Raw genomic sequence first — 18,442 nt, forward strand, 5'->3', positions numbered from 1 at the left:
TGTGCAGCTCCACCTCTCCTCCTGCAGCCTCGACCTCACCTCTGCCTGAGGGAGGGGAAGGCAGACACACGTGCTGATCCCGGGGCCAGCGGCCTCAGACGTCTCCACTCTGCACGCTCCCTTCCAAGAAGCCAAACCTTTCTTTGAGTTACACGTGGCACATGCATGCCCTGCCCAGGGCCAGCCTCCCCACCACACAGATCCCTGTCCCGGTCACGTGCGTCACACCCAGGATCCCTCATCAGCTCGGACCCAGCCTCCCTCCCCCCCCCCCCCCCCCCCGTCACACCCGGCCCGGCGCAGTGGTGCTGGGCTCCTCTCTCCAGTCCTCTCTGGGGCCCTGCCTGAGCCGGCGCTCACTCCACTGCTCCTCGGTTACCACGAGGTCCACACCTCTTCCTCCTCTTCCTGCAAGGAAGAGTACAAAGTAAACACACACACACCGTCCACCCAGCTCACCTGCTTGGTGACCTGAGCCGCAGGACTCCAGCCACCCTCGTGTGCCAGGACTCCCACAGTACCCCCCTCTGACCACTAACACATAAATCAACGTCAGCGTGCCCAGGGCCTGCTCCTCTGGTCCATCCCAGCTCACCAAACGGCAACCCCGCCCCTCAAGCCTGGACGCATGGGCCATGTCTGCCACGGCCACGCACTGACCCACAGCAGACCCCATCAGAGCATATCCACTCGCCCCCGGACCACCTGCCACTGCCTCCAGCTGGATCAGGCTTCTGCGGCTTCCTCTCTCTCCCGCGAGGTCCACGAGGCCAGGGGACTCTGGTCAAGCTACACCAACAGCCCTGGTCCCCCCTGCAGAGTGCAGCGTGCTCACGGCGGCCCCCGGCAGCACACGCTCCACCCCGCTGCCCCTCAGACACCACCACAGGTGGCCCTGGCAGGGGACTCCCTGGCTGCCCTTCAAACCCAGGGTACACCCCGCTGTGCTGCAAAGACACCCACCTTCCCTGCTCACAACCTCGCTCTACACAGGCATGGCCAGGCCCAGCACACGGTGGCTACACGTCCATGCAAGGACTCTGCTGACACAGGGAGAACACAGCACCCAAGTCGCCCAGCCATCGAGTGACAGAGTCCGCGTTCCGGCTCCGGGGGCTCAGCTGCACAGCTGCCGCTGCACCCACCCATGCCCCTCTGCGGCCCTGGGGACGTCTCAGGCCTTCTCTGAGGCGGGCACCTGGCCTGCCTAGTTCAGGGTCATGCCAGAGGGAATGCCGTCTCGCACAGAGCAGGAGGAGGAGAGAACAATTCGGTCTCGCTGAGCCACTCCCCCGGTCTGCCTCGGCACGGAAGGAAGCCACCGGGCCATCCCTGCTGTCTGCACGCTGCTCTGAGTGGCTCAGAGAAGGGAAGGGATGACAAAGCACACTGAGCCGCACGCTCACCAGGGCTACAGATGCAGTCACTTCTACGCGTCTTTTCTGCAATTGTCTCCACACACGATGGCAACGAGCACGTGCCCGCAGGCTCATTCACCAAAACCTCGCTAGGTCCACCCGAACTCCTTCCTGCACACATGCTCCACCCTCGCAGCCTCCACCCCTGCTCCAGCTGTCAGGGACCTGGCACCTCCTCTCCCCCCAGCACCCCACCTCCTCTCCCCCCAGCACCCCACCTCCTCTCCCCCCCGCACCCCCACCTCCTCTCCCCCCAGCACCCCCACCTCCTCTCCCCCCAGCACCCCACCTCCTCTCCCCCCCAGCACCCCACCTCCTCTCCCCCCAGCACCCCACCTCCTCTCCCCCCAGCACCCCACCTCCTCTCCCCCCAGCACCCCACCTCCTCTTCCCCCCCCACCTCCTCTCCCCCCCGGCACCCCCACCTCCTCTCCCCTCCAGCACCCCCACCTCCTCTCCCCCCAGCACCCCACCTCCTCTCCCCCCACCAGCACCCTCGAAGCCTGGCTTCTGTCCCCGCTCCCAGCACCCCCGAAGCCAAGCTTCTGTCCCCGCTCCCAGCACCCCCAAAGCCTGGCTTCTGCCCCTGCCCCTGTCCGCAGCCTTCCTCATCAAGGTCTCCCGGGACAGCCTGGGCCACTGGTTCGGTTCTGATGGTGTCCCTGTCCTTTCTGCTGGGGGTGTGGACTCAGCTCTTGATCCTGCGGCTTGGCTCCCGGCACCTGAGATGCGCACATTGCCTGCTCCCATCAACTCCTGGTATGGAAAACCCTACAAACCCGCTCCCGCTCCCGGCACAAAGCTCCCTCACGGCTCCTCCCCATCCACCACCCCCAGGTCTTCACTGCCTGACCCCTCCTGACCTCACTACGCACTTCCCTCCCACAGTCGGCCCTGCGTCCTTGTGATGGCTCAGCTCCGACCCTTCCACTTGCACAGTGTAAAGAGGACGCACGTTCGGTAGGAGCCGTGCTTTGAATTCTGGCAGTCTCCTGGCGAGCTGTGGGTGGTCCCGTGCTCTCACGGCCGGGCGGCAGCGGTGGCCCCGCGGTCACAGGGGAAAACGCCCACTCTCCACGGGCACCACACGGCCAGGCACTCCGTGAGTTAGGCGACATCGGCATCGGAGCATAAAACGGGCTTTGTGTTGGACGACTCTGCCCGACTGCAGGCTAACGTGCGTGCTCGGAGCACAGGTGAGCAGGCTGCTGGGCGAGGAGGGGCCGGGTGTGTGCCCTGCGCTTCTCCCTTCGGTGCGGGCACCTGGGCGTGCACACCGTGGAGGGACGGGCATTGTGCCACCTCTCCAGGCGGCTTCTCCCACCTCATTACCGATGTCATCAGTCACTCCCCCGCCGCACCCCGCGCCTGCTGCCTGGCTGGTGACTAAAACACTGCGAACTCCTTTGATGTCCTTTTAAGGACTCGCACTGCTACTGGGAAGTCCATCTGCCTTAGAGCCCTCCCACCCTACAGGCCCTTGTGTGTCTGCACCACATCTTCCCCTCTCCACCAGCAGGTGGTCCAGACTCTGCACAAAGGACCATGCCTAAGTACTGGGGGGGGGGGTCTCCACGGCAACAGCTCCACCCCACAGGATGGGACACAAGGCGCACCTGCACTGATGAAGACGGGCATCGGGGCAGCCTGCCCTGCTCTGGCGGCACTGCCAGCTCACGGAAGCGCTCACGCCGTCACTCGGGCACCCTGGCGGGGTGCTCCTTCCCTCCTGTTTCCTCTGCACTGACCTCCAGGGTTCACTGAACGGAAGATGCAAGAGACGCCAGCCTTGAGCCCTCCCCTCCATGGCACCGGCCACAGTGCCATCAACACGTCCCACTGAGCGACACGTCCACCCCGTGAGAACCCGGTGCGTGCCCGTCGGCCTACGCTTTGCAGCCACTGTCCTAGTAACGATCCCAGCCTCTCTACAAACTCGTTTCACCCGTGTGCCTACAACTCTCCGTGGAAACCGCCCTCATGCAGTACCCTCCAACACTGGGTCTCCTCTCGGTCACGGTCATCCCGCATCACCAGGGCAGGTTTCCTTTCCAGAGAAAGGAATTTTTATTTTACAAGCAGAGAAGGGCGAACGAGCTTCACTCACTGAAATGACCTCTAAGACCAGGGTTAGCCGTTGTCAAGTTTATGGCGATGACCCGCTACTCTCTGCACGCACAAAGCCCGACTCCAGGGGCAGCACTTCCGCAGCCCCCGGGACACCAGCACCCCACCACAGGGCCTGAGCTGGAGCCCAGCCCCCTGCCAGTGTGCACCCTGGGAGGCGGAGGGGCTGGCTCAAGTGATTAGGCTTCTGCCGCCCACGTGGGAGGCCTTGATTTGTCCTGGCTCCTAGCCCCTGCCTGGCCCGGCCCTGGCTGTTGTAGGCATTTATGGAGTCAGCCAGTGAATGGGAGAGCTCTCTTCTTTCTTGTTCTCTCAGTCTCTCTGCCTTTCCAATAAACAAAATTTTAAAAGCCCCATCTCTAAGCTGAAGTCATTAAGCAAACAAGAGGCACACACAGCGTGGACGCCCAGAAGACGCGGTACCACGCTCTGCAGCCAGAGTGAGCATCTGGGAGCGCTGTGCCTGCCTGGCCACTGTTCCTCCCACAGTGAGAGCAGTCTCCGCCAAGACTGCTCCTGCTCCTTCGCTGCCCGGAGTCTGAAAGCCGACTTGTTCTCCGCTCACAATGGCCCCATTCTGCAGCACGGTCAACAAGGCTGGATGGAGGAGGAAGGGGCCCAGACACCTGCCAGTGCGGCAGCATCTGCTCCACCCACAAGCCACATCGGCCTCCCCCTGGTTCCTCAAGGGGCGCAGCGAGGGGCCTTGGCAGGGAAGGGCCTCCAGCAATGCCGATGGGCTGCTGAAATGGCAGGCGGCACACCCCGGGCAGCAGGCGGCAACAGGGTCTCACAGCGCCTCAATCCCAGAGCTGCAACAGGAGTGGGACAGCCAGCCTTTTCTTTCTTTCTTTTCTTTTTTTTTTTTTTTTTTTTTTTGGACAGGCAGAGTTAGTGGAGAGAGAGACAGAGAGAAAGGCCTTCCTTCTGTTGGTTCACCCCCCAGATGGCCACTGCAGCCGGCGCACTGCGCTGATCCGATGGCAGGAGCCAGGTGCTTCTCCTGGTCTCCCATGGGGTGCAGGGCCCAAGCACTTGGGCCATCCTCCACTGCACTCCCTGGCCACAGCAGAGAGCTGGACTGGAAGAGGGGCAACCGGGACAGAATCCGGCGCCCCGACCGGGACTAGAGCCCGGTGTGCCGGCGCCGCAAGGCGGAGGATTAGCCTAGTGAGCCACGGCGCCGGCCCCAGAGCAAAGTTCTACAAGTTGAAAACAGCAAGTTTAAAAGCTGAGAAGAAGGCTACACGGAGCAGGAGGTTTCGCCCAGCGGCTCAGACGCCCACACCACGTCAGTGGGCCGGGGTTCAAGTCCCAGCTCTGGTTCCTGACTCCGCTCCCTGCCAGTGTAGACCGTGGCAGGCAGCAGTGACGGGCAAGCCGCTGGGCTGCTGCCGCCCACCTGGAGGCCTGGGCTGAGGCCCAGCTCGCTCACCAGGTGCCCGCCGCGGGCATCTGAGAGGTGAGCCAGCAGACGGGCGCACTGTCCTCTCAAATCCAAAGAGAAAAAATAACTCATTGTGCGGGCGTCTGGCACGGCAGGTAAACCACCACCCGGGGATGCCCACACTCCATCCCAACCGGGCTCAATCCCAGTTCCACTGTCCACGGCGGCTTCCTGCTCCTGCGGACCGGGAGGGGCGGCACTGACGGCTCAAGTGCGTGGTCCATCCCATCCCCAGGGAGAGCTCAGCTCTGCCCTTCAGCCTGGCCCAATCCTGGCTGCTGCAAGTGTCCAGCGAGCGAACCAGCAGATGCGAAATCTCTCTGTGTCTGCGTGTGTCTCTCTAGGGCTCCAAATACTTTTTAAAAACCAGAGCACAAGCGAAAAGAATGTTTTGAGTCTAATGATTTTCCAGTGGGGAGGGGTGATGAAGGAAACCCTCCCTCTCTTGGCTTACAGGGTATCCTCAGGGAAGCTGACTTCACACCCATGAGCCACCAGGATTCTCCCACAGCAGGTGAGCCCAGTGCTGTTATGTCACATGGTGGTGGCTCATGAGCCCTGTTAGAAACACTTGTGATGTCCCCACACCCCAGGGACACGCAGGTCAGAGGGGAAGGCCCGATGTCCCCACACCCCAGGGACACGCAGGTCAGAGGGGAAGGCCCGACGTCCCCACACCCCAGGGACACGCAGGTCAGAGGGGAAGGCCCGACGTCCCCACGCCCCAGGGACACGCAGGTCAGAGGGGAAGGCCCGACGTCCCCACGCCCCAGGGACACTCAGGTCAGAGGGGAAGGCCCGACGTCCCCACGCCCCAGGGACACGCAGGTCAGAGGGGAAGGCCCGACGTCCCCACACCCCAGGGACACGCAGGTCAGAGGGGAAGGCCCGACGTCCCCACACCCCAGGGACACGCAGGTCAGAGGGGAAGGCCCGACGTCCCCACACCCCAGGGACACGCAGGTCAGAGGGGAAGGCCCGACGTCCCCACGCCCCAGGGACACGCAGGTCAGAGGGGAAGGCCCGACGTCCCCACCCCCCAGGGACACGCAGGTCAGAGGGGAAGGCCCGACGTCCCCACGCCCCAGGGACATTCAGAGGGGAAGGCCCGATGTCCCCACGCCCCAGGGACACTCAGAGGGGAAGGCTCGATGTCCCCACGCCCCAGGGACACTCAGAGGGGAAGGCCCGACGTCCCCACACCCCAGGGACACGCAGGTCAGAGGGGAAGGCCCGACGTCCCCACGCCGCCCCAGGGACACTCAGGTCAGAGGGGAAGGCCCGACGTCCCCACACCCCAGGGACACGCAGGTCAGAGGGGAAGGCCCGACGTCCCCACGCCCCAGGGACACGCAGGTCAGAGGGGAAGGCCCGACGTCCCCACACCCCAGGGACACGCAGGTCAGAGGGGAAGGCCCGACGTCCCCACGCCCCAGGGACATTCAGAGGGGAAGGCCCGACGTCCCCACGCCCCAGGGACACTCAGAGGGGAAGGCTCGATGTCCCCACGCCCCAGGGACACTCAGAGGGGAAGGCCCGACGTCCCCACACCCCAGGGACACGCAGGTCAGAGGGGAAGGCCCGACGTCCCCACGCCGCCCCAGGGACACTCAGGTCAGAGGGGAAGGCCCGACGTCCCCACACCCCAGGGACACGCAGGTCAGAGGGGAAGGCCCGACGTCCCCACACCCAGGGACACGCAGGTCAGAGGGGAAGGCCCCGACAGGACAAGCACATGGACACGGGCAGCCAGGGCACGTGGTCTCCCGGGAAGGCCGTTCTGCCTGACCACCAGCTCCTCCGCTGAGAGATTAATCATTCTCTGGGGTTACCTTCCTGCTCCAAGGACGCAGTGCAAACAAGAAGCCGCAGGAGGTAACAGAAAACGTGCCAAGGCCCCTGTCCGGTCTCGCACTGTGTGATGAGTAGACTGGGTTTGTCTTCATATCCAATACTGGATTTTTCTGAGGGAGAATTGAGAAGCTGCTTTTTGGACAACATTTTCATCTCTAAACTTAAGCAAAATTAAATTTACAAAACCAACATGTTGTTTTCCTGATTTCCACTTTGTTCTGTGTCATTCCGTATCAGCCTGGGCTTGAGCCCCTACCCCTCCACTTCTGGTCAGCTCCCTGCTCACACGCACCCCGGGGGGCAGTGATGCACAGTGCTCGGGTCCCTGCACCCACTAGGAGACCCGGATGGAGCTCCTGACCCCTGACCCCGGCTCCCTGCTCACACGCACCCCGGGGGGCAGTGATGCACAGTGCTCGGGTCCCTGCACCCACTAGGAGACCCGGATGGAGCTCCTCACCCCTGACCCCTGCTCCCTGCTCACACGCACCCCGGGGGGCAGTGATGCACAGTGCTCGGGTCCCTGCACCCACTAGGAGACCCGGATGGAGCTCCTCACCCCTGACCCCGGCTCCCTGCTCACGCGCACCCCGGGGGGTAGTGATGCACAGTGCTCGGGTCCCTGCACCCACTAGGAGACCCGGATGGAGCTCCTGACCCCTGACCCCGGCTCCCTGCTCACACGCACCCCGGGGGGCAGTGATGCACAGTGCTCGGGTCCCTGCACCCACTAGGAGACCCGGATGGAGCTCCTCACCCCTGACCCCGGCTCCCTGCTCACGCGCACCCCGGGGGGCAGGGATGCACAGTGCTCGGGTCCCTGCACCCACTAGGAGACCCGGATGGAGCTCCTGACCCCTGCTCCCTGCTCATGTGCACCCCGGGGGGCAGTGATGCACAGTGCTCGGGTCCCTGCACCCACACAGGAGACCTGGATGGAACTCCTGACCCCTGACCCCGACCCCTGCTCCCTGCTCACGCGCACCCCGGGGGGCAGTGATGCACAGTGCTCGGGTCCCTGCACCCACTAGGAGACCCGGATGGAGCTCCTGACCCCTGACCCCGGCTCCCTGCTCACACGCACCCCGGGGGGCAGTGATGCACAGTGCTCGGGTCCCTGCACCCACACAGGAGACCCGGATGGAGCTCCTCACCCCTGACCCCGACCCCGGCTCCCTGCTCACGCGTTCCCCCGGGGGGCAGTGATGCACAGTGCTCGGGTCCCTGCACCTACACAGGAGACCCGGATGGAGCTCCTGACCCCTGACCCCGGCTCCCTGCTCACGCGCACCCCAGGGGGCAGTGATGCACAGTGCTCGGGTCCCTGCACCCACTAGGAGACCCGGATGGAGCTCCTCACCCCTGACCCCGGCTCCCTGCTCATGTGCACCCCGGGGGGCAGTGATGCACAGTGCTCGGGTCCCTGCACCCACTAGGAGACCCGGATGGAGCTCCTCACCCCTGACCCCGGCTCCCTGCTCACGCGCACCCCGGGGGGCAGGGATGCACAGTGCTCGGGTCCCTGCACCCACTAGGAGACCCGGATGGAGCTCCTGACCCCTGACCCCGGCTCCCTGCTCACGCGCACCCCGGGGGGTAGTGATGCACAGTGCTCGGGTCCCTGCACCCACTAGGAGACCCGGATGGAGCTCCTCACCCCTGACCCCGGCTCCCTGCTCACGCGCACCCCGGGGGGCAGTGATGCACAGTGCTCGGGTCCCTGCACCCACTAGGAGACCCGGATGGAGCTCCTGACCCCTGACCCCGGCTCCCTGCTCACGCGCACCCCGGGGGGCAGTGATGCACAGTGCTCGGGTCCCTGCACCCACACAGGAGACCTGGATGGAACTCCTGACCCCTGACCCCGACCCCTGCTCCCTGCTCACGCGCACCCCGGGGGGCAGTGATGCACAGTGCTCGGGTCCCTGCACCCACTAGGAGACCCGGATGGAGCTCCTGGCTCCTGGCTTCCGCCTGGCCCAGCACTACCTGTTGTGGGCATTTGGGGAATGAACCAGAGGATGGACGAGCTCTCTTTCTCTCTGTGTGTCTTTAAAAATAAAATGAACAGTAAGTCAAAATTAAAGGGAGACGGGTTTCCACCGGATGCTGGGTTTTCTCTGGAAGCGGCAGCGTTTCGGGAAGGTGAGCGCTCACTCCCTAGCGCTGCCGGGTGTTCCAGGAAGACACGCAGATGGGGAAGGAGCACACAGAACAAACAGCGGGGAGCACTCACTGCAAGCGCCTGCGTCACTCCCCAGTGCCGTGAAAGTCAGACCGAGCTCTGCTTAGAGAATTCAGAGAAGCCCGTGCAGCACAGGCTACCGTGCAGAGCAGGCGCTCTGTGGTTCTTCTGTGGAATCTCCCGTGGCGTCTAACAGTCCTCAGAGGTAGCCTTCAGTACTCTCCTGTCACTACTCAGACACTGACGAAGACAACTTCTCCCAGTAACACAGCGAGCAGCGGGGCCAGGGCGCCCACACAGCTCCTCTCCCTGTCCTCACGCACTCAGCGCTCCCTCACCCAGCGCTGACACCGCCGCTCTCTGCTCCTGCCTCTCACCAGAGCCGCGCCACACTTTCCCGGCCACGCGCTGACCTCACACGGCCACACCCACGCTCGCCGCCTCCATTGTACAGATGTGGAAACAGGACAAGACCGCACAGCTAAGGGACCCGCATAAGGCCACACCCTTGGAACTGGGGGTCCAAGCCAGCCCCCCAGGCTCCCGAGGCTGAGCCCAGGGCCTCATTCCTAGGGGTGACAAATGACAGATTGCAGCCACAGGCCGGGGGCAGCCCCTCCCCGACTCTCTCTACAAGTCTCAGGGCAGGAGGGGTTTAAAGGAAGCAGTGCAGCGATTCAGCCTATGCTTCCGTGCAATCCGCCGGCTCAAGGCTTAGCCAAAACACCAGAGGTTAACTTACACATTAAGTTGTTGACAACGCTACACACATGAATTTTGGGGGGAAATATTCCTTCTGCTTCAAATGATGCTATGCCAGGGGCCAGCACTCTGGCGCAGCAAGTTAAGCCAGCGCTTCAACGCCCCGCACGCCGTATGAGTGCCAGTTCAAGTCCCGGCTGCTCCACTTCTGATCCAGCTCCCTGCTAATGTGCCTGGGAGAGCAGTGGAAGACGGCACAGATGCTCGGGCACCTGCCACCCAAGGAGACCCTGAAGGCGTTCCAGGCTCCTGGCTAGCTCTGGCCGTTGTGGCCATGTGGGGAGTGAAGTAGCAATGGAGTATCTTTCTCTGCCCCCATCTCTCAGTAACTATGCCTTTCAAATCAGTAAATCTTTTTTAAAAAAATGTTATGCTGATGATCCAAGCATGGGCAGGAAAAGCCTTCTGCTTCTTGAACGGTGTTAAACTTCACGTAATCATTATCTTCAGTTTTAATGGGTACGCAGACAGGAGTTAAACTTTAAACTCTAATTTTCACTCTTCAATCCTCTCTGTTAAGAAGCTAACAGTTTGTACTGAGATTCCTGTTAAGTGGCTGACCTAGTCCCGAAGTAAAAAAACTACAATTCAAATGGTTGTCTCCTAAATATGAAGGAATCTTCAAAAAGTTCACAGGAAATGCTTTTTACGAAAAAACAATAATAAGCATGGTCAAAATTGTTGCACCAACACAAGCACCCTTTGATTCCATTTCCCACAAACTTCCTTTTAAAAAAAAAGATTTATTTATTTATTTATTTACTTACTTGAAAGGCAGAGTTAAAGAGAGGGGGTAGAGACAGATCTTCCATTCACTGGTTCCCTCCCCAAATGGCCACAATGGCTGGGGCTGGGCCAGCCAGAAGCCATGAACCTGGAACTCCACCCAGATCTCCCGCGTGGCTGCAGTGGCCCAAGTACTAGGACCATCTTCCTCTGCTGTCCAGGGCGCATCAGCAGGGGAGCACCGGAGGGGGACTGGAACCAGTGCTCCCAGGACGCCGGCCCTGTGCCGTAGGGGACTGGAACCAGTGCTCACAGGACGCCGGCCCTGTGCCGTAGGGGACTGGAACCAGTGCTCCCAGGACGCCGGCCCTGTGCCGTAGGGGACTGGAACCAGTGCTCCCAGGACGCCGGCCCTGTGCCGTAGGGGACTGGAACCAGTGCTCCCAGGACGCCGGCCCTGTGCCGTAGGGGGACTGGAACCAGTGCTCACATGGACGCCGGCCCTGTGCCGTAGGGGGACTGGAACCAGTGCTCACAGGACGCCGGCCCTGTGCCGTAGGGGACTGGAACCAGTGCTCCCAGGACGCCGGCCCTGTGCCGTAGGGGACTGGAACCAGTGCTCCCAGGACGCCGGCCCTGTGCCGTAGGGGACTGGAACCAGTGCTCCCAGGACGCCGGCCCTGTGCCGTAGGGGACTGGAACCAGTGCTCACATGGACGCCGGCCCTGTGCCATAGGGGACTGGAACCAGTGCTCACAGGACGCCGGCCCTGTGCCGTAGGGGACTGGAACCAGTGCTCACAGGACGCCGGCCCTGTGCCGTAGGGGGACTGGAACCAGTGCTCACATGGACGCCGGCCCTGTGCCATAGGGGACTGGAACCAGCGCTCACAGGAGGTTGGGTTCCCTCCGCCGCTGGCCCCCGTGATCTCCCTGAGGCGCCCGTCTGCCGGGTGCCCTCTGAAGTTCAGTCACAAGATGACCCTCGCTCCCTCTGTTTCCTTTCCCACTGCTTCCCTCACTTGGTGTTTTTTTTTTTTTTTTTTTTTTTTTTTTAATCAGCACGACATTCGCCGGGCTTCAGCACCTCCCCACCTCCCAGGCTCTGTTTCCCTAATGAGGAGCCGGCGAGGCAGGGACCCAGGTAAGGCACACAGCTCCGGGGACAGCGTCCTCTCCATCCCCACAGTGCTCCTTAATCACACACAGAGCGGCCACCGAGCAGCCCGTGCCGCCCACGCCTGAGCCAGACGTGAAGGCAGCTCCGGAACCGGCAAGGATTTTCTCCAAGGGCACTCGCTGAGCGATTTTCCAACCCACTGTTTAAGAGGCGAGTGTTGGCCGGCGCCGCGGCTCACTAGGCTAATCCTCCGCCTAGCGGCGCCGGCACACCGGGTTCTAGTCCCGGTCGGGGCGCCGGATTCTGTCCCGGTTGCCCCTCTTCCAGGCCAGCCCTCTGCTGTGGCCAGGGAGTGCAGTGGAGGATGGCCCAGGTGCTTGGGCCCTGCACCCCATGGGAGACCAGGAAAAGCACCTGGCTCCTGGCTCCTGCCATCGGATCAGCGCGGTGCGCCGGCCGCAGCGCGCCAGCCGCGGCGGCCATTGGAGGGTGAACCAACGGCAAAGGAAGACCTTTCTCTCTCTCTCTCTCTCTCTCACTGTCCACTCTGCCTGTCAAAAAAAAAAAAAAAAAAAGAGGCGAGTGTTACACACCTGACCCAGCAGCACAGACAGTGTGTGCACTTCTCCCCTAACACGCGGCCACAACCCTCGGAGCGCTCCAAGTGCAGCCACCGCTGAACGGCAGGAGCGGAGCCGGGTCCCTCGCAACACAGACCCTCCAGCCCACGGCCACCCTGCTTCCTCCCGTCTGCAGACAGTGCGCTGAGATGAGGAACTGAAACAGCCCAGCACATAGCATACCGCCACCGAGGAGCCACAGGAGCTATTTCCAAATTCTTTGGCCTCAGGACCCCGCATGACTCAAAATTATGGGAGCCCCCAAAGAGCTGCTGACCATGTAGGCTGCATCTTCAGGTTCAAATTGACTCCCAGCACGCGTCCACAGCGGCCTGACTCTCAGCGGCAGCTCAGAAATGTCTGCTTTTCTCCATCTTGGTTGCAGCTGTCCGAGTCCCTGTCGCCCGTCGTACCCATGAACACTGAGGGGGAGAAGGGTAAGTCGGAGTCCGGAGAGGCGCCAGCACCACGGGCGTCGCTGCCCAGCAGGGCTGCCCACGCCTGCGAACAGGTCCCAGGGCTTTCGCGTGGCATTTCCACAGGCTGTGCTCTACGCCAGCGTCCACCGCCTGCGTGCTTGCTCAGAGCAGCAGCACAATCCTTACAGCAGGACAGTTAACAGAAAACACAGAACTCACCCCAAGTCGCTGCCTTCAGCCACATTCGTGCATTTCCTTCGTTTTTCTTCTCTCATAAAGATGTGATCGTCATGAAAGATAACTTAAGTACAGTTTGTGTGATGCTAGCACATTCCTGCATGTTAGTAAGTGGGAAACGACATAAGGGTCCTTCATGACCAAAAAAAAAAAAAAAAAAAGGGATCTGCCTCTGTGTTTTGTTTTGCAAATTCCAAAGGACTGAAGTCACTCCATACAGATCTGAAGATACATAAAACGGTTACTTAACTTTCTTAGTAATGAAATCACCACATTAATTTTGCAAAGTTGCACCTTCACGCGAGGAGGACAAAATACCCTGTAATTCTCTTGTGGTTTTGTCCCAGTCGTGCTGGGTGTTAGGGCAACTTCCGCTGTACGCACGAGGGAGCTTGCAAGGAACGGGGAAGACGGGGGACGGCCCTGTGTCCCCACGGGGAAGACGGGGGACAGCCCTGTGACCCGGAGCCTGTGGGCCTGCACGGGGAAGACGGGGGACGGCCCTGCATCCCGGGGTCTGTGGGCCTGCACGGGGAAGATGGGGGACGGCCCTGTGTCCCCACGGGGAAGACGGGGGACGGCCCTGCCTCCCGGGGCCTGTGGGCCTGCACGGGGAAGATGGGGGACGGCCCTGTGTCCCCACGGGGAAGACGGGGGACGGCCCTGTGACCCGGAGCCTGTGGGCCTGCACGGGGAAGACGGGGGACGGCCCTGCGTCCCGGGGCCTTTGGCCTGCACGGGGAAGACGGGGGACGGCCCTGCGTCCCGGGGCCTGCAGGCCTGCACAGGGAAGATGGGGAATGGCCCTGTGTCCCGGGGCCTGTGGGCCTGCACGGGGAAGATAGCAGATGGCCCTGTGACCCAGAGCCTGTGGGCCTGCACGGGGAAGACAGGGGACAGCCCTGCGTCCCGGGGCCTATGGGGCCAGCAAGGAACGGGGAAGACAGGTGGATGGCCCTGCTCACTGATACACCCCAAAAGCTTCAACCCCCAGGACTGGGAGGGGCTCCGGCACAGCAGACTGCGGAGCCAGTGAGGGGTCCCGGCGGGCGCTGCAGGGCCCAGGGTCCGCCTCAGGCCGGGCCACACCCACCCATGCTGCAGGCAAGACCTCTCCTCCCTGCCCCGCTCTTCCTCCACCACCCCAGGGTACCAGCCGCGCTGTGCTGTCTCTCGTGCTCAGTGGCAGCCCTGCGGTAAGGATGCCCGGTGAGGGCTGGCCTGCAGGCCTCGGACGGTACAGATTTTATTTCTGCTCGGCACAGGACACAGGCACGCTCCTGCAGGGTGCACGGGTGTGTGTCAGAAATCCTTTCTGCGACTGCCCTATCCCTCTCGGGACCAAGACAGGAAGCCCCGCAGGCTCAAAGGCCCCTCCTCGTGCAGGGGCAGGCGGAAATCCGGCCCCTCCCTCAGGACAAAGCGGAGAGGACTTTTCTGTAGGTGAATCTCCTCTGCAGATCTGCCAGCTCAGAGCACTGCGCCAGGACGGAGCTGACACGCTCTGCTGTCAGACACAGAAACGGGCGGTACCGGCAGGGGGGCCTCTGGCCCAGCAGCAGAGAACCCGGGTAACTGACGCGGCACCAGACTGCTCCAGAGACATCTTAATGGCACTCCCGAAACGCTTCACACCCAACCAGAGCTGTCCACACACGGCGCCGTCAACCGTTCTCTCGCCTGCTCTGCCCCCACCCCCACATGGTCGTCGTGACCCTTGGGGACCAAGGACCTTCCCACAGTGAGGTGTGTAGAGCGGGACAGGCTCTGAGCACCAGGCTCCCGGACACAGAGCCCCGCGGTGTGCAGAAGATGGCCCCTGCACCCACATGGCAGACCCGGGTGGAGCCCCTGGCTCCTGGCTTCGGCCTGGCCCAGCCCTGCCATTGCAGACATCTGGGGAGTGAACCAGCGGACAGATCTTTCTCCCCACCCACCCCACCATGTGACCCTGCCTTCAAGTAAATAAAATAACTTTAGTAAGAACATGAAATAATTAAGTCCCCTACAACAACTCCATTCCTACTACTCAGGCCTCCCGTGGCGTTCACCTACCCCCCCCCCACACACACACTCGTCAGAAACACTGGATCATTCTAACCTTGCTTGTCGGTGTTCCTCATGCAAGCTTTCTAGTTTTTTAGTTGTTGTGTTTTTTTTTGACAGGCAGAGTGGACAGTGAGAGAGAGAGACAGAGAGAAAGGTCTTCCTTTGCCGTTGGTTCACCCTCCAATGGCTGCCGTGGCCGGTGCACTGCGGCCGGCGCACCGCGCTGATCCGATGGCAGGAGCCAGGTGCTTCTCCTGGTCTCCCATGGGGTGCAGGGCCCAAGCACCTGGGCCATCCTCCACTGCACTCCCAGGCCCCAGCAGAGAGCTGGCCTGGAAGAGGGGCAACTGGGACAGAATCCGGCGCCCCGACCAGGACTAGAACCCGGTGTGCCAGCGCCGCTAGGCGGAGGATTAGCCTAGTGAGCCGCGGCGCCGGCCCCTCATGCAAGCTTTCTCACATAGTTTGGGTACCTGTTCCCATTAGTACGTATAAAATGCACTGTCATCCATATACAATATCCCATGCTATGAATGGACCATAAAATTCGTCTGCTCTCCGATGCAGGAGTTATGGACGCTGGGGCAAATGTCTACGGGTATTTCGGGGATAAACTTGCTCGGGCGAAGTACCCAGGCCACAGGACGTGAAAAAATGTAAACAGCTGCCCTTCCAATCACATTGTCCCGATTCAGGAGATCTGAGTAGCTGAATCTGGCTCAACATGAACGCTACAACCTTCAGTTCCAACCAAGGTTCCTGCGAGGACAGGAGGAAACACACAGGGCGACGTCAAACACGTGGGCCCCAGGACTGCCGCTGTGGGAGCTGCAACCCCAGAGCTGGTCCCACTGGAGGGCGGCAGCCCACCCCACCCCCGCAGTTTCTGGAACAGGGAACAGTGAGCATACCCTGGGCACCCATGTCCCTTCAAACTGCACCCAAAAGCAAACAGGCTCTCGGCAAAGGTGTGGCGGCCCCTCTGAAAGGAGATAGGGAGTGGCTGAAGGCTAACCTTGCCAGGCACACCCTGATCCTCGGCTGGATGACCGCGGGTCATCTCTCAACACCGCACGCACCTCGCTGAGAGAGCTCAGTGAGCGTCAGCCTCGATGGCGGGAACACTCTGCAGAGAGCTGCCCCCGGAACTTCCAGGGGGCCTGGGGGCTTGTCTGTCACTCACCCTGGAGCCCTGCCCCTCCCGGCAGACAAGGGGAGGAGGCCCTGAAAGCCCAGGCCATGTACCTGGGTGCCGAAGGCTTAAGAGCAGCAGAGCCCGGACGTGAACGAGGCCCAGGCGGCCCTGCCCCCTCCTCACTTTCCGGTCTGCACAGAGGGGTCCTCCACCGGATGACCACCCTCAGGAGGGACAAGTGACCCGAGGACGGCTGCAGCACTCCTGGAGCCCAGAGCAGCCGGGGACAACTGGGAAAGGACCGTGCCCATGAAGAGTCCTGACCCGGGACTCAGCTCCGGAGAGAGACGGCACGGGACCACGCCGAGGCGGCCCGGTCGTGCACGACCTCAGCAAGGGCTCGCCCGTGGATGTGCGACACCGGTTGCAGTTACCGTGGTCACCGTGGCCGGGTCAGAGCCTGCAATTACGTGAAAGTGCTCCCCTCCCACCGTGCTTCTAGACAAAGCCCAATCCAGGGGTGGGGACGTGCCCGGGAAATCACCTGGCTGGCCCTGCCAAGGCAACAAGGGCGGGACTTGGGGTTAGGCAAACCTGGAGCAGACTGACTTTTCAGATTTTTAAGTGGATAATTTTGCATGGCCCCCAAATGATGCTATAGGCGTCCAAATGGGCCTTGGCAGAGAAGAGGTTCCCTACCCTGTATCGAGTCAGACAATGAGCCAATATTTTTAGAGATAAACTGAACTCCGCCCCAGGTGCACGCTGGTGGTCCTTCGTTTTGAATGGCAAAATCTCACCTGTCCTTTCGTTCTAAGTGACACATATGTAATAAAAGTAAACATTCCTTGCTTCCCCCTTAACTGAGTGAAAATTAAGAGAAACCCTCCTTCATGGCTATTCTTACCAACTATAAACCAGCAGGAACTGGGAACATAAAATAACATGTTTTTAAAGCGTATGGCAGTCCTCCACTTTTTAAAATATAAGAAAAACACAAGCCGTTTTGAAATTTTTCATTTACTTTCATTCGTATTTGAAAGACATCTTCCACCTACTGATTCTCTCCCCAGATGCCCCCCAACAACTGGGGGCTGGGCCAGCCGGAGGCCAGGAGCCCTGAACCCAACCCAGGGACCCGACCTCGTGAGCCATCACCCCTGGTGCGCACCCACAGGAAGCAGGGAGCTACGACTCAATCCCAGTCTGGAAGGCGCTGGTACAGTACACTGCACCCAGCTCAGCAAGGACCATGAAGGGAGAGACCACGATAAACTGCCTTTGAACTGCCCTAGGGGGTGAAGAGGGCAACTCCCAGAAAGGGAAGAGTAGCAAAGCGTCCATGAAAGCCACACCACAGAAGCCATGTCCTCCTCTGCTAGCCCTGGCCTTAGAAAAAGGCAGCCAGGGACAGAAGTCGAGGGGGCCTCTCCGGCGTCGCCTGCTAGCCGGCTGGCAGGTCCCCTTGTCCTCGGCAAGGTCTTCGGAAGCTGGCTCTGCACCCGAGGTCCAGCGCAAAGAGAAGCAGGCACTGGCGCGGGGCACAGGGCCAAGCTCAGAGGGGAGCCAGCCCTATCGATTCAGCTGACTGCGTATTAGGAAATACACTGAAATATGCAAGTGACACTTGGCAGTGACTCAACCAGACCTGGCTTAAAATGCTCCAGGGAGTGCTTCTGATTTAGTAAACAATGACACTGGTTTTTTTTTTGTTTTTTTTTTTTTTTTTTTTTTTTTGACAGGCAGAGTGGACAGTGAGAGAGAGAGACAGAGAGAAAGGTCTTCCTTTTTGCCACTGGTTCACCCTCCAATGGCGACCGCGGCCGGCACGCTGTGGCCAGCACATCGCGTTGATCCGAAGGCAGGAGCCAGGTGCTTCTCCTGGTCTCCCATGGGGTGCAGGGCCCAAGCACTTGGGCCATCCTCCACTGCACTCCCTGGCCACAGCAGAGAGCTGGCCTGGAAGAGGGGCAACCGGGACAGAATCCGGCGCCCCGACCGGGACTAGAACTCCGGGTGCCGGCGCCGCTAGGCGGAGGATTAGCCTAGTGAGCCGCGGCGCCGGCCCGATACTTTTTTTTTTTTTTCAGAGTTGGATTTTTCAAATCCGATCTTGGAAAAAGAATCCTGACTGATGCCCACCGAGACCCTGAGAGAGGAGTTAGTTAGGCTGGACGAGAACGGCCACAAGGAAGCACCTGCCCTGGCACTCAGAGCTTGTTAACAATGTTCACTTCACACCCAGTGCGCAGTTTTTACCAGGACTTCGTCGTCGGCAACTGGGCAGGCAGCCCCGGGGTCCCAGGCTCCGCTCTCCAGAGCCCCATCAGTGGACCCCACTCCA

The 18,442-nt window shown here is 61.2% G+C and overlaps 1 protein-coding gene across 6 annotated transcripts in view; it reads right to left on the reverse strand.

Moving 5' to 3' along the window:
- The window catches only part of CCNY (cyclin Y), a 138,672-nt gene that overhangs the window by 44,448 nt on the left and 75,782 nt on the right, over window positions 1-18,442 (reverse strand). The window contains exon 1 of one of the 6 annotated variants that reach the window (XM_070056152.1): window positions 12,897-13,034. The exons of 4 other annotated variants lie outside the window; for them this stretch is intronic. In XM_070056152.1, the coding sequence (XP_069912253.1) occupies window positions 12,897-12,921 (25 nt within the window). In that variant the 5' untranslated portion in view covers window positions 12,922-13,034. Of the gene's footprint in view, window positions 1-6,824; window positions 6,849-12,896; window positions 13,035-18,442 lie in introns of those variants that run through there. One more of the 6 variants, XM_051833484.2, reaches the window with a different exon arrangement.

Source organism: Oryctolagus cuniculus, chromosome 13 (genome assembly GCF_964237555.1).
Source record: "Oryctolagus cuniculus chromosome 13, mOryCun1.1, whole genome shotgun sequence".
NCBI lineage: Eukaryota > Metazoa > Chordata > Mammalia > Lagomorpha > Leporidae > Oryctolagus > Oryctolagus cuniculus.